At 38.4% G+C, this 14,093-nt stretch overlaps 1 protein-coding gene across 1 annotated transcript; it reads left to right on the forward strand.

The window, feature by feature from the left end:
- Window positions 1-12,078: 12,078 nt before the first annotated feature.
- LOC138880851 (uncharacterized mitochondrial protein AtMg00810-like) lies at window positions 12,079-12,646 on the forward strand. Its single transcript, XM_070161030.1, has 2 exons — window positions 12,079-12,202; window positions 12,390-12,646. Exons 1-2 carry the CDS (start codon window positions 12,079-12,081, stop codon window positions 12,644-12,646), a joined length of 381 nt encoding a protein of 126 aa, XP_070017131.1.
- Window positions 12,647-14,093: the final 1,447 nt, after the last annotated feature.

The raw sequence follows: 14,093 nt of genomic DNA on the forward strand, positions 1-14,093 counted from the left end.
GAACAAACTCTTTCAAAAACATCTCTGAAAACTGTGCCCAAGTAGGTGGTGCGGCATCGGCTGGTCTGCCTCTTCATAAACTTGGCACCACTGATACGCTGCTCCTGATAGTTGAAATGTAGTAAAGGCAACTCAACTCACTTCCACAAAGCCCATGGTGCGGAGAATACAATGACATTTTTCTAGAAATTCCTAAGCATCCTTAGTAGCTTTGCCACTGAAAGTAGGTGGGCTATACCTCTTAAACTTCTCAAGTCTCTTCTGTTCCACTTCTAATGCCCTTGGCCTGACCTCAGACTGAACCAGAATAGCATGCTGCACCGGCACCGCACCCGGAACCTGACCAATGTGAACCCGCTGCTCGGAAGTACGGGCGGTGGGAGTCGAAGCTCCTCCCCCAATCTACAAAGTAGCTAGTGCAACGAAGATCAATACCGCCTGAGCCAATATACGCCACATGATCAGGAAGTGTGCTAAAGTCTCCTGAAGTCCGGGGGTAACAATAGGCGTCTATCCCCCAACTGGAGCTACTGGCGGCTCCTCAACTGCTACTCTAACAGTTGCTGTAGGCGGCGCGTGACCCTCCTCGGCCCTGCCATCTTGCAGCTCTATCAGGGGGTGCGAGTGTTTGCTCAGCCGATCCGATAGTCGCATCGTCACCATCTATGAGAAAATAGAGATACAAAGGCTCAAACTTCGAAATTAACAAATCTGCATGATAAAATGAAACAAGTGGAGATTTTCCTAATAGTTCCATAGCCTCTCAAAGATAAGTACAGATGTCTCTATACTGATCCGCAAGACTCTATTAAACTTGTTCGTGACTCGTAGAACTATGAACCTAGAGCTCTGATATCAAATTGTCACGACCCAAAATCCCACCACATGCGTCGTGATGACACTTAGTCTCTACGACTAGGTAAGCCGATTATATTTACAATTCAAGCCATTTTTAAGAGAATTTAATACATGTGTCAAAACCAAAAGCGAAAGCAAATATAACAACTTCCCAAGATTAGTATTACTGAGTCACGAATTCTAGCTGAATACATGAATTGATTTCAAGGATCAAATATACAATATTGTTTGAATAATAATTGACAGTCCAATAAAATGGAAAGACTCCAAGGGACTACGACGACAAGCAACTCTACCTTGAATCCTTGCGATCAACACACTAACTCTGCCATGTCCGATATCTCTAATACATGGCTCTGCACAAATATATGTAGAAATGTAGCATGAGTATACCACAGTCAGTACCCAGTAAGTATCAAGACTAACCTCGGTAGAGTAGTGGCGATGTACAGTCAAGACACTCATTAATCAAATAATCTGTGTAATATAGCAGTATACGATAATAATGGGAAACCAATAACAGTGATAGCAACAAGAATCAATTAGTGATATAAACAACAAAGGAATAAGAACTCCATAATTATTGTTCAACCAAGTAAGGAATATAAGTACAACACATTAATCAAGTCCCTCAAATATACACCTTTCAAATGTAAGTCCTTCAAATATAAATCTTTCAAATATAAGGTTTTCAAATAAAAATCTTTCGAAAATAAATCTTTTTAAAAAAAATCATTCAACTATAAATCCTTCAAATAAAAAGTTACTCCGTGACACCTCATCTCATAGTCATAAAACACACGAGTCTCAACCCACATTCATATTTTCACGGAAACTTGTGCCCATATTTTTACCACAACCGCGCGGACAACTCACGTGCCAAAAATATCAATATATAAGATCCATATGGACAACTCACGTTCCCATAATAAATCATTATTTACTCACGACACCTCATGCCCACATCTCATTTCACAACTGCACGGACAGTTTTACGGGCCAATATCATAATCATTATATACCCATGACATCTCGTGCCGACATTTCATATCACATCTGCACAGATAGTTTAGGTGCCAATAACATAATTTGCCCGGCAATAGCCACAGGCTCACTATTTCAACATGGATCAGACTATTATCAAGTTTACTGAAACAACAAGACAAGTTGTACAAGATATAAAATAAACACAAGGAAAATCACAACATCACATGAAAGTCAACAACACAATAACCCCATATCATCACATAAGAATTACCAACACAATAACCCTACATTATCACATATCATCCCTGACAATAGCCACCCTTATTTCTCCTATAGCCACCCATATCACTCCATATAATAGCTACTCTTATCCCTCCGCCCTGACAATATCAATAGCCACCCTTATCTCTCCTAAAATCACCGTTATCTCTCTTTATAATAGCCTCCCTTATCACTTCGTATAATAGACACCCTTATCACTCCGTCCAGACAATATCCCAACACACATAACAACAGTGAAATGCCATCCTTATACCCTCATAATAACAAAAGTGGAATGCCACCATTATACACCACATAACAATGACTCAAATCCCGCAAAAATTCACACAGAATATTATCACAACAACAATTAACAATGAAATCAATAAAATATCATAAATTCTCATAAGCAACAACCTTTCCAAAAGTGCAATGATATCAAATAATTTCACAACAGATAGACCACAAATCAATACAACAAATATGAAATTCCTGATAATAACAATATAATTGAAAAGTAATTCAGTGTCACGACCCAAAAACCGACCCGTCATGATTGTGCCTATCGTGGAACTAGGTAAGCCAACTACTCAACCATTTCAATACATCAAAAGCTTTGAAAATATAGAAGCAATTAAATTTAAGGAAAACCTTTTAAAAACTGAATATAAATTCAAAACTCAATGCAAAATCTCTTCCAAAATCGGGGCGTCACCGAGTACATGAGCATCTACATCGGAAGATAGTCTAATACAATGTCTACAGAGTAAAACTGAAATATAAAATGAAGATAAGGGAGGAGAGTCAAGGTCTGTGAACTCCATGCAGCTACCTCGATAATCTTCGAAAATCCTGACTCCACAACTCAGTAGTCGTCGTGACCAGAAGCACCTAGATCGGTACATGAGGTGTAGGGTGTAGCGTGAGTACAACCAATTCAATAAGTAACAAATCTAACCTTTGGACTGAAAGCAGTGACGAACTCAACCAATACAGTTCAATATAGAAATAACAGTACAGAAAACGTAGACATGCTTTCAAGTTCGACAGTTAAACTCAATACCAGTAAGATAGATCAATTCTGAATGATATGAATAATATAATTTCTCTACTTCTACATGCCAATACATATGCTATATGTGATGCACCATGCTGAAAGCCTCATTCTCACGCTCTCGGAATACTCAATCACTCAGTATTGTATATGGACAATCCGGCCTAAGGAAGATCCATCACGGAAATATATACATCAACTGACAGTCAGTCACTCAATACTGGGTAGGGCCAATCCAGCCCATGGGGAAGATCCATCCCCAAGTATAAATGATTCAGACAAGATCCATGTCCAGCGAAGATCCATCGCTCAATATAAATCAATTGTGCTCACTGGGAGTGTGTGCAGACTCCGGAGGGGCTCCTTCAGCCCAATCGCTATCATAAGCCAGATCTAAGCTTTAATCAGTAAAACTTGCTATGGCGTGCAGCCTGATTCTATAAATATCACTCATAATCAGACCCTCAGCCTCACTCAGTCATCAATCTCTCCAGTCTCTTTCTCACGGGCTCACAATCTCATGAAACTAGCCCGAAAATGATGATATGATGTATCAATAAGTAGCAACAGAGACTAAGATATGATATATAATGAATGAATATGACTAAGTACGAAATTTCAATAAAATCAATAAGGCAACAGCAAGAAACGACCATTATAGGTCCCAACAGTATCAACATATAGCCTAGACATGATCTCTAGCATGATTGATAGCTCAATTACTTTATCACATGATGAAAACATAGATATCAACAAGACAAATCCACTATAGAATTCCATGGAATCGACCAAGTCATAATTCTCACGGTGCACGCCTGTCACTTGGCATGTGCGTCATCTCAATACCAATCATATAACACAGAATTTGGGGTTTCAAACCCACAGGGCCAGGTTTAGAAGTTTTACTTACCTCAATCCGAGCAAATCTTTACTCCAACACACCTTTTCCTTGCGAAACGGCCTTCAAATGCCTCAAATCTAGCCACAAAAAAGTGATACAATCAACACAGGCTAAAGGATTCGGTTCCACAAGAAAATATGAAGTTATTAATCAAAAGTCAAAAATCGACTCAAAGCCGACCTCCAGGCCCACGTCTCAAAATTCGATAAAAGTCATAAAACCCGAAAGCTCATTCAACCACGAGTCCAACCATACCAAATTTATCAAAATCCGACACCAAATTGTCACCTAAATCCCTATCCTCAAACCCCCAATTTACACCTTAAATACACACCAACTAGGTGGGAAAATCAATGGGGAACCAAAATTATTGAATAAAAATGAGCACAAGAGGCTTACCTCAAGAATCCCCTTGAAACCCAAAAAAAAAATTGCCTTAGACTGAGTTTGAAATGTTACAAATGGTGAGAAATCTCAGAACCCTCATTTATAAGACACTGCCCAGGCTTTTCGCACCTGCGCCCAATTATCCGCACTTGCGGAACCGCTTTTGCTGTAAAATTCTCCGTTTCTGCGAAAATCACTTAAATCCTCCAGGCCCGCATCTGCGCTCCAGGTTCCGCACCTGCGGAGATGCTTTTACGGCGTTATATCCGCTTCTGCGGAAACAGACCTCTCCCTCAACTCCGCATCTGCGGAGCCTCGCTCGCACCTGCGGGCTCGCAGATGCGGTTAACCCCTAGCACCTGCGCCCTGCCCTGCCTAGGCCAGCCCATCTCCGTACCTACCAAAATCCAGCTGCATCTGTGGCCAACCCCTCGCAGGTGCAATCACACCAGAAGAGTTCTAGCTTCAGCAATGCACTAAGTCCCATTTTCGATTGGTTAACCATCTAAAATCAACCCGAGGCCCCCAGGACCTCAACCAAACATACCAACAAGTCCCAAAATACGACACAAACTTAGTCAAGCCCTCAAATCACCTCAAACAACATCAAAAACACGAATCACACCGCAATTCAAGCCTATTGAAACTAAGAAATTTCAACTTCTACAAACGACGTCGAAACCTATCAAATCACGTCTGATTGACCTCATTTTTTTTTATAAAAGTCACAAATGACACCACGGACCTACTCCAACTTTTTGAACCTAAATCTGACCCCGTTATCAAAAAGTCCACTCCCGATCAAACTTTTCAAAAATTCAACTTTCACCATTTCAAGCCTAATTCAACTACGGACCTCCAAATCACAATCCGGACACATTCCTAAGTTTAAAATCACCCAACGGATCTAACAAAACTATCAAAACTCCAACCCGGAGTCGTTTACATATAAGTCAACATCCGATCAACCTTTTCAACTTAGGCTTCCAACCTTGAGACTAAGTGTCTCTATTCATTCTGAAATCCCTCCAGACCTGAACCGACTAGCCCGGCAAGTCACATAATAACTGTAAAGCATAAAATGAGCAGTAAATAAGGAAACGAGGCTACAACTCTCAATATGACCCGCCGGATCATTATTCATCAAGGAAAATAACATCCTTTAATCACAACTTCAGGTAAATAAATTTATGCTTCTTAATAACTTAATTCCCATTTAATTATTTGCAGATAAAAATCAATAATGAGATTAATTCCACGAACACGATAGCTTAACAATAAAAGTGCTCATGAATGGACAATATAGTAAAAATTCTAAATAAGCATATAGGAGCAACTCGGCAAGTAAGGAATGCAACAAGGCAAATAAAGGATTTAGCAAGTACTAACAATTTCCAATTTAATACATAAGGGTGTCTAAGGATTTAACCGATAAATTTGCATTTATAAGCCAAGTACGTACTCGTCACCTCACGTACACGGCTTTCAATCACATAATTTTCCACATAAGACTCAATGTCTAAGGGGTAATTCCCCCATACAAAGTTAGGCAAGATACTTATCTTTACGAAGTTAGGCCGATATTCGAAAATAGTATTCTCGGGTCAAATGACCTCCAGACGACTTAATTCTAGCCAAATTAATCACATAAAATTATTAAAATTTATCGGAAACAATTCCGAATAATAAAAAATCGACTTTAAATCTCACATTAAAAAGTCAACCCGAAAGTCAACCCGGGACCAACATCTCGGAATCCGATGAAAATCCACGAAATCCGGACATTCATTCTGATACGTGTTCAACCATACAAATTTTATCAAATTCCGATAACGAATCAACCTCCAAATCTTCATTTTTCGTTTTTTTGAAAGATTATACAAAAATCCCATTTTCTTCTATTTGATTCACTAATAATTGATGAAAATAGTCATAGAATCATGACATATAATCACTCTCAAACATAAAACACATACCCAGGTCCAACTCGTGAAAAACTACTCCAAAATCGCCCAAAATCGAGACTTCAAACCCCAAAACGAAATGAAGAAAATGACCAATTTTCGATCCTTAAGTATTCTGCCCAGGTTCGCATTTGCGGACAAAAACTTCGCATTATTCGCAATTGCGAATGAACAGTGCCACACCAGAAATCACCAAACCCAAACTTGTTCGAAATGATCCGAAACTCATCCGAAACCTCCCGGACACAAACCATATATGAATTTCAATCATAAACACACTACGGACCTGATCTCGCACTCAAAACACTGAAAAGAGGTCGTCTTGACCCGATATTGACCATGGTCAAACTCCAAATTTCTTAACTTTACTAGTCTCTCAACCAACGATCCAAAAATACATCCAAACCCATTAGGACCCTGTCAAATCATACCAACAAGTCCCAAAATATGATAGGAACTTAGTCGAGGCCTCAAATCACATCAAACAACGCCGAACCTACGAATCGCGCCTCGAATCGAATTATGAGTTATGATTTTCAAATTGTATAATTTGCGCCGAAACGTATCAAATTAATCCGGAATGAACTCAAATTTTGCATGCAATGCATAAATGACATAACAAAGCTATTTCAATTTTCAAAATCAAAATCCGAGCTCGATATCAATAAAGTCAACTCCTGGTCAAACTTCCGAATTCCAATTTCTAACTTTTGCCAAAAAGCATCAATTTATTCTACGAACCTCTATATCCAAATCCGGATGCCCACCTAAGTCTGAAATCACCATAAAAAGCTATTGGAATCATCAAAATACCATTCCGTAGTCGTCTACAAAAAATCAAATCTTTGGTCAACTCTTTTTACTTAAGCTTCAAAACAAGAATTGTTTCTTCCAAATTGATCCTGAATCATACGAAAACCAAACTCGACTACACACACAGGTTATAATACACATTACGAAGCTGCTCGAGGCCTTAAACCACTAAACGGGATGCTAATTCTCAAAATGACCGATCGGGTCGTTACACTGATTCACACAAATGGGTATTACGACGACATTTGCGATTTCTAAAATCAATATTCTACTTTTTCTTTTGGTATAATAGCCTAATAGACACTCTACTTGTACCATTTTGACATCATAGCCCTCATATATATTTCACGAGTTTTTATCTCGATATCTCAACTTAATTAAAATAATTTTGTAACCACCTCTAACCATTGACCGAGCTTTGTGCTTATTATTTTGATTGAATTGGACACCCACCATTATTTTTGGAAGAATAATAAAAATTCACTCATTTTTTTTACCATTCTCTGCCAATGAACTCTTCTTAACACATTCATGAAATACCTGTAGTGCATGCAGTACTACTTTGAAAGATGTAACTTCATCTGCCTCAACAAAAAACTGCACAACTACCTCATATCAAAATGTCTACATTCACTATTATTATTGCCATCGGTCCTAAAAATAATCGTTCCTTTTTCACCATAATAGTGACCAAATAAAAAATCCAACTCCAAATCCATGCTCCACTACGGCACCACCATCACATCACACCATTGCCTTGAAAAAAACCCAACTCTCAAACTACCGCACCTTCACATTATTCCCATAAATAAAAGACCTATTGAAATATAGTTGTGTATGCTGTGTATGTATTTAATTTTTTCTTTATAACCACAGTTAGTTTAGCTAGCTTAGTTAGTTAATCATAGTTAGTTGACAGTTAGCTGTGTCCTAACTGTCAAGTTAGTTGAAATTAGTTAGTGGAATGGTACCCCACGTGTATATATGCACTATCAGAAATTGCAATGCAATATACTCTCTCATTCTCTTTTCCAGATCGATTTTCTTCTTCTTTTTCTTCTTCTTCTTCTTCTTCTTCTTCTTCTTCTTCTTCTTCTTCTTCTTCTTCTTCTTCTTCTTCTTCTTCTTCTTCTTCTTCTTCCTCCGGCTCATGTGAAGCTTCTAGAACTCATCAATGGACTATCTAACAAATGGTGAAACTTAAGGTTCCAAATCCACAACTTGACATGGTATCAGAGCAGAGGAATCTCCGACTTAGCCGTCTCATAAATCAGACGATCTGAGCTGTGTTCTTCGTCTTGATTCAAATCTCAATCGATCCACATAGTGTGAGCTTCACCTTATCTTCAATTTCATTTTCCTAAGTTGTCTCCTTCTTCTTTTACTCTGAGTTCCTTGAATTTATTAACATGGCTATTATCGATCAAACCGATGTAAATGATAATACTACAAATGTTGGAAATGTTGAATCTACCATCAATTATGTTCTAGATCCTAATGATCCTCTCTATCTACATCCGTCGGATAATCCTGGAGCTATGCTAGTTAGTGTGGATTTTAGTGGAATTGGATATAGATCCCGGAGGCGTGCAGTTTTGCGTGGCATTTCTATCAAAAATAAGACTGGTTTCATTAGTGGAGAGTGCAAGTGTCCAGATCTCCAATCTCCTAAGTTTAGACAGTGGGAAAGATATAATGATATGGTGACTTCGTGGATTCTAAAATTCACTTTCAAAGAAAATATAGGACAGTGTAGAATATGCAAATGATACTGTTGAATTGTGGAGAGAATTGGAGGATAGATATGAACAAACTAATGGTGCGAGATTGTATCAAACCCAAAAGGAGATTAATGATCTATCTTAGGGAGTTCTGGATATCACAAGTTATTACACTCAGCTGAAGAAACTCTGGGAAGAGTTGAGCACTTTGAGTGCCAAAACTCAATGCAGTTGTTAGTGTACTTGTGGTGCTAAGGAAGGTATGCACAAGGCTAAACAAGATAGGAGATTGATTCAATTTCTCATGGGGCTCAATGAGGTATACATTGTTGTGAGAGGCAGTATTCTTATGATGAGTCCTCTTCCTTCAATGGCACAAACTTTCTCTTTGCTGATTCAAGAAGAAAAGCAGCGTGATATGAGACCTTCAAATCATATGGTTGCAGAGTCAATGTTACTTCATGCTAATGCTGCAAGAAACGCAAACAATTCCAGGAACAATAACTTCAGGACTAACTACACTCCTAATTCTAATTTCCCAAACACAAATAGGTCAAGACCTTTTTGTGACTACTGCAAACGTCCAGGACATACCAATGACAAGTGTTTCAAACTTCATGGTTATCCCCGGACTTCAAACAACAATCAGAACTCCAAGTACAACAGGAACAAAAGAGTTGTGGCCAATGCACACTCCAACCTGTTTGATGAGATCTCTGCCAGAACTAAGGGATTTGGACCTAAGGATGAAAATCAAAATCTGAATTTGTCCAAGGAGCAATACAGCTAGTTTATCAACATACTTCAACACTTCAACACCAGTAGTGGAGGAGAAGGTTCTCAGAACAGAAGTCATGGAGCTGGATCTGTGAACCTTGCTGCAGGAAACATAAACTTTGCAGGTATAATAACTTGTACATCCTCTATTGATTTTGGCAAGTTATCTTGTAAATGTTTCAGAACATGGACTGACACATGGATTTTAGACTCAAGAGCCTCAAACCACATGACCTTCAATAAAACTACCTTAGTTGATATTAGGATTTTACCCTATCCTTTGCTAGTCACTCTCCCAAATGGCTATAGAGTTAAGGTAACAGAAATTGGCAATGTAAATCTTGCTCCTCATATCCCTCTACACAAAGTCATATTTGTTCCATCTTTCAAGTTTAATCTCATCTCCATATCCTCTTTAACTGCACAACTTAAATCATTGATAGCCTTTACTAACACATGTTGTCTGATGCAGGCCCCTTCAATGAAGAGGCCTCTGGAGATTGGTAAAATCAGGGATGGTCTGTATCCCTTGTGCTCCGTTTATTTGAAGAATGCCAGTACTTGTTTTACATCTGTTTCTTCTTTTCCCATTTCATGTCATGCTTGTGATGTACATAGTTTGAAAACTCCATCTAGTATCTGTAATCACAGTCCCTCACAGAGTCTTTCTTCCTCAAGTGTAAATAATTTCATTTGCAATAAAACACATGACTGAGATTACTTTTTGTCTCACAAAGATGATGTTAATGTGTTGTGGCATAATAGATTAGGCCATGTTCCTTTTGCAAAGATGAGAAATATCACCACTATACCTGTTGTTTTCTCTAATAAACAACCCTTTCTGTGTTCTATATGACCCATGGCCAGACAGTCCAGATTACCCTTTCCTAGCAGAACCAGCAACACTAAGCAAATTTTTGATCTCTTACATATTAATCTGTGGGGACCCTATCATGTTCCCACACATGATAATTATAAGTATTTTTTAACCATGGTGAATGATTATAACAGGTCTACATGGATTCACCTTTTGTCCAGTAAAAGTAATGCCTTGTAGATCCTTAAAGCCTTCATTTCCTTTGTAAAAACTCAGTTTCACCTGACCATCAAGTCAGTAAGATCAGATAATGGCTTGGAGTTCACCAGTACAGAAGCAAATTCTTTCTTTCAAACACAGGGAATTGTCCACCAAAGAACTTGTCCATACACACCACAGGAAAATTGTGTAGTTGAAAGAAAACATAGATACCTTCTAGAGATAGCTAGAGCACTTTTGTTTCAATCAAACTACCTATAAGGTATTGAGGTGAGTGTTCCCTGATAGACACCTACATTATCAACAGACTCCCTACTGCATACCTTAACAACAAATGTCCTTTTGAAATTCTATACAAAATGAAACCAAATACTCCCATTTGAGAAGTTTTGGTTGCTTATGTTTCCCCACTACACCAAAGATTCATAGGGACAAATTTGATTCCAGAACTATACCTCATGTGTTTATTAGATATCCCTTTGAAATTAAAGGATATAAAGTGCTGAACTTGCAAACCAAAAAAATCCACATATCCAGAGATGTAACCTTTCATGAAAATGTTTTTCCTTTTGCTCTGTCACCTGTCACAGGTTCTTCTTTCCCAACTTTACCACCTTTCATCTCTGACCTATACACTACCACATCTCAACCTACAACAGGAAGTCCACTAAACCTAGGCACTTCTGAAATAGGACATGATCACTCCTTATCTGATCATTCACCACTTAGCCATTTTGCACCTGGTTCCCCAGAAACACAATCTCATTCTTCTAAAGCTTTGCCAAAAAATCCTCTTGATTCCAGCTCACAAAATGAGTCTCTTACCTTAGAGCCTAGGAGATCTGGTAGAGAACATAAGTTACCTGTACACCTGCAGGATTACATCTATTCCATACCTTAGTTGAAACCAACTTCCACTCCTCTACGTACTAATCCATCAACCACTCCAACTTCCCTTAATGCCTTATTTTCTTTACATAGTCATTTTCCTACTGATTCTCTAGTCTATGATAGTAATACTTGTAATGAATGTTTGCAATATTTCTGAACCATCTTCATATAAGGAAGTTGCTCTTAATCCTGCCTGGCAAGCAGCAAAGATATAGGAGTTTGAAGCTCTGCATGCAAATCACACCTGGGACATAATGCCTTTGCCATGTGGAAACCAGGCAATTGGTTGTAGGTGGGTATACAAAATTAAATACAAAGCTGATGGAACAGTAGAAAGGTTCAAGGCTAGGCTGGTAGTGAAGGGATACACCCAGCAGGCTGTCATAGATTACACATAAACCTTCAGTCCTGTAGTGAAGATGACAATAATGAGAGCTCTTATAGCTACTGCAGTGAAGAAGCAGTGGCACATCTTTCAGTTGGATGTGAATAATACATTCCTTCATAGAGACTTGCATGAAGAAGTTTATGCAAATACCACCAGGATTGGAAGTCAGCTCTACAAGTTTAGTTTGCAAGTTAAACAAGTCCTTGTATGGCCTTAAGAATGCAAGCAGACTGTGGTACTCTAAGTTGACTGAGGCACTTTGCTCAATTGGCTATGTGTGTTCTCTAAATGACTACTCACTCTTCTACAAGAAAACATAACATTCTACCATCTATATAGCTGTGTTTGTAGATGATGTTATCATCACTGGAACAGACATCTCAGAGATTGCACAAGTTAAATGCTTCCTGCATGATCAATTCAAAATAAAAGATCTGGGAAAACTACACTATTTTCTTAGTTTAGAGGTTCTTTATACTAGTAATGGGGTATTAATATCTCAAAGAAAGTTTGCACTGGATTTACTAAACGAATATGATTGTGTTTCTTATAGCAGCTTATCTTCCCCCTTGATCCAAGTGAAAAACTCTGAGCCAAGGAAGGAGTAGCTTTGCCAGATCCTACTTACTATAGAAAGTTGGTAGGCAAGTTAAATTTTCTCACTAATACCAGACTTGACATAGCCTTCAGCGTACATCACCTCAGCCAGTTCATGCAAGACCCCAGTGAGCCACATTTGAAGGCTGTTTTCCACTTACTTAGGTACCTGAAGAGTGATCCAACTCTAGGAATTTTTCTATCCAATGATCATGATTGCACTCTAATGGGTTATTGTGACTCAGACTGGGCTGCTTGTCTAGATTCTAGGAAGTCAGTTACTGGCTACATAGTCCTGATGGGCAACAGTCCAATTTGTTGGAAGTCCAAGAAGCAAGAAACAGTGTCCCTATCTTCAGCAGAAGCAGAATATAAATCCTTGAGGAAAGCTGTTGGTGAACTAACTTGGCTTTGTAGATTAATTGATGAACTCACTATTCCCTATCCTAAGCCTGTATCAGTATTTTGTGATAGTCAATCTGCTCTACACATAGCTCGCAACCCTGTTTTTCATGAACGGACAAAACACATCGAAGTTGATTGTCACTTTGTGCGAGATAAGCTCCAAGAGAAGTTGATTTCTCTTCATCATATTGGTACAGGTGCACAGTTAGCAGATGTACTTACTAAACCTCTTACTGGTGTCAAGCATTCTGCGATATTGAGCAAGTTGGGTGTGAGAACCTCACCTCCAACTTGAGGGGGGGGAGGTATTGAAATATAGCTGTGTATGTATTTAATTTTTCCTTTGTAACTACAGTTAGTTTAGCTAGCTTAGTTAGTTAATCAAAGTTAGTTGGTAGTTAGTTGTGTCCTAGCTCTCAAGTTAGTTAAAATTAGTTAGTGGAATAGTACCCCACGTGTATATATGCACTATAAGAGATTGCAATGGACTATACTCTCTCTTTCTCTTTTCCAGATCGATTTTCTTCTTCTTCTTCCTCCGGCTCATGTGAAGCTTCTAGAACTTATCAATGGAGTCTCTAACAAATGGTGAAGCTTGAAGTTCCAAAGCCCACAACTTGACAAGACCCAACTCCAAATTCGGCCACCACCAAAAAAGTTTTTTACAAAAATCAGCACAACGCACCACGGCCAGTAAACATAAAAAGGGGAAAAATGTAATTATAGGCGGTCCATCAAAAAATGGATTTTTTAAATAAAAACTCACGTGGAATATTTTTTAGTTGGTTTGGATAATAAATTAATGCGATTGAGGGACGCTATTAGAGGCGTTTAAAAAACTTGTTTTAATTAAGTTGAGATATCTGAATGGAAAACAGTGAAATAGAAGGGGCCGGAATATTAAAACGGTGCAAGTACGAGTATCTATTAGATTATTAGGCCTTATTTCTTCTTCGCTCTTAATTATCATTTTTCTTTTCTTCTTCTTTATTTTTGTCGTTAATGGGATTGAAGCCTTACACCAAAGTAATGCAAAATGAACATTTAAATGTC

This window comes from Nicotiana sylvestris, chromosome 11 (genome assembly GCF_000393655.2).
Source record: "Nicotiana sylvestris chromosome 11, ASM39365v2, whole genome shotgun sequence".
Taxonomy (NCBI): Eukaryota; Viridiplantae; Streptophyta; class Magnoliopsida; order Solanales; family Solanaceae; genus Nicotiana; species Nicotiana sylvestris.

Coding starts and splice junctions, on each gene's coding strand:
- LOC138880851 (XM_070161030.1), top strand. CDS start 12,079: ATGAGAGCTCTTATAGCTACTGCAGTGAAGAAGCAGTGGCACATCTTT. Junction 12,203..12,389: donor AAATACCACCAGGATTGGAA/GTCAGCTCTACA, acceptor CTGTGTTTGTAG/ATGATGTTATCATCACTGGA.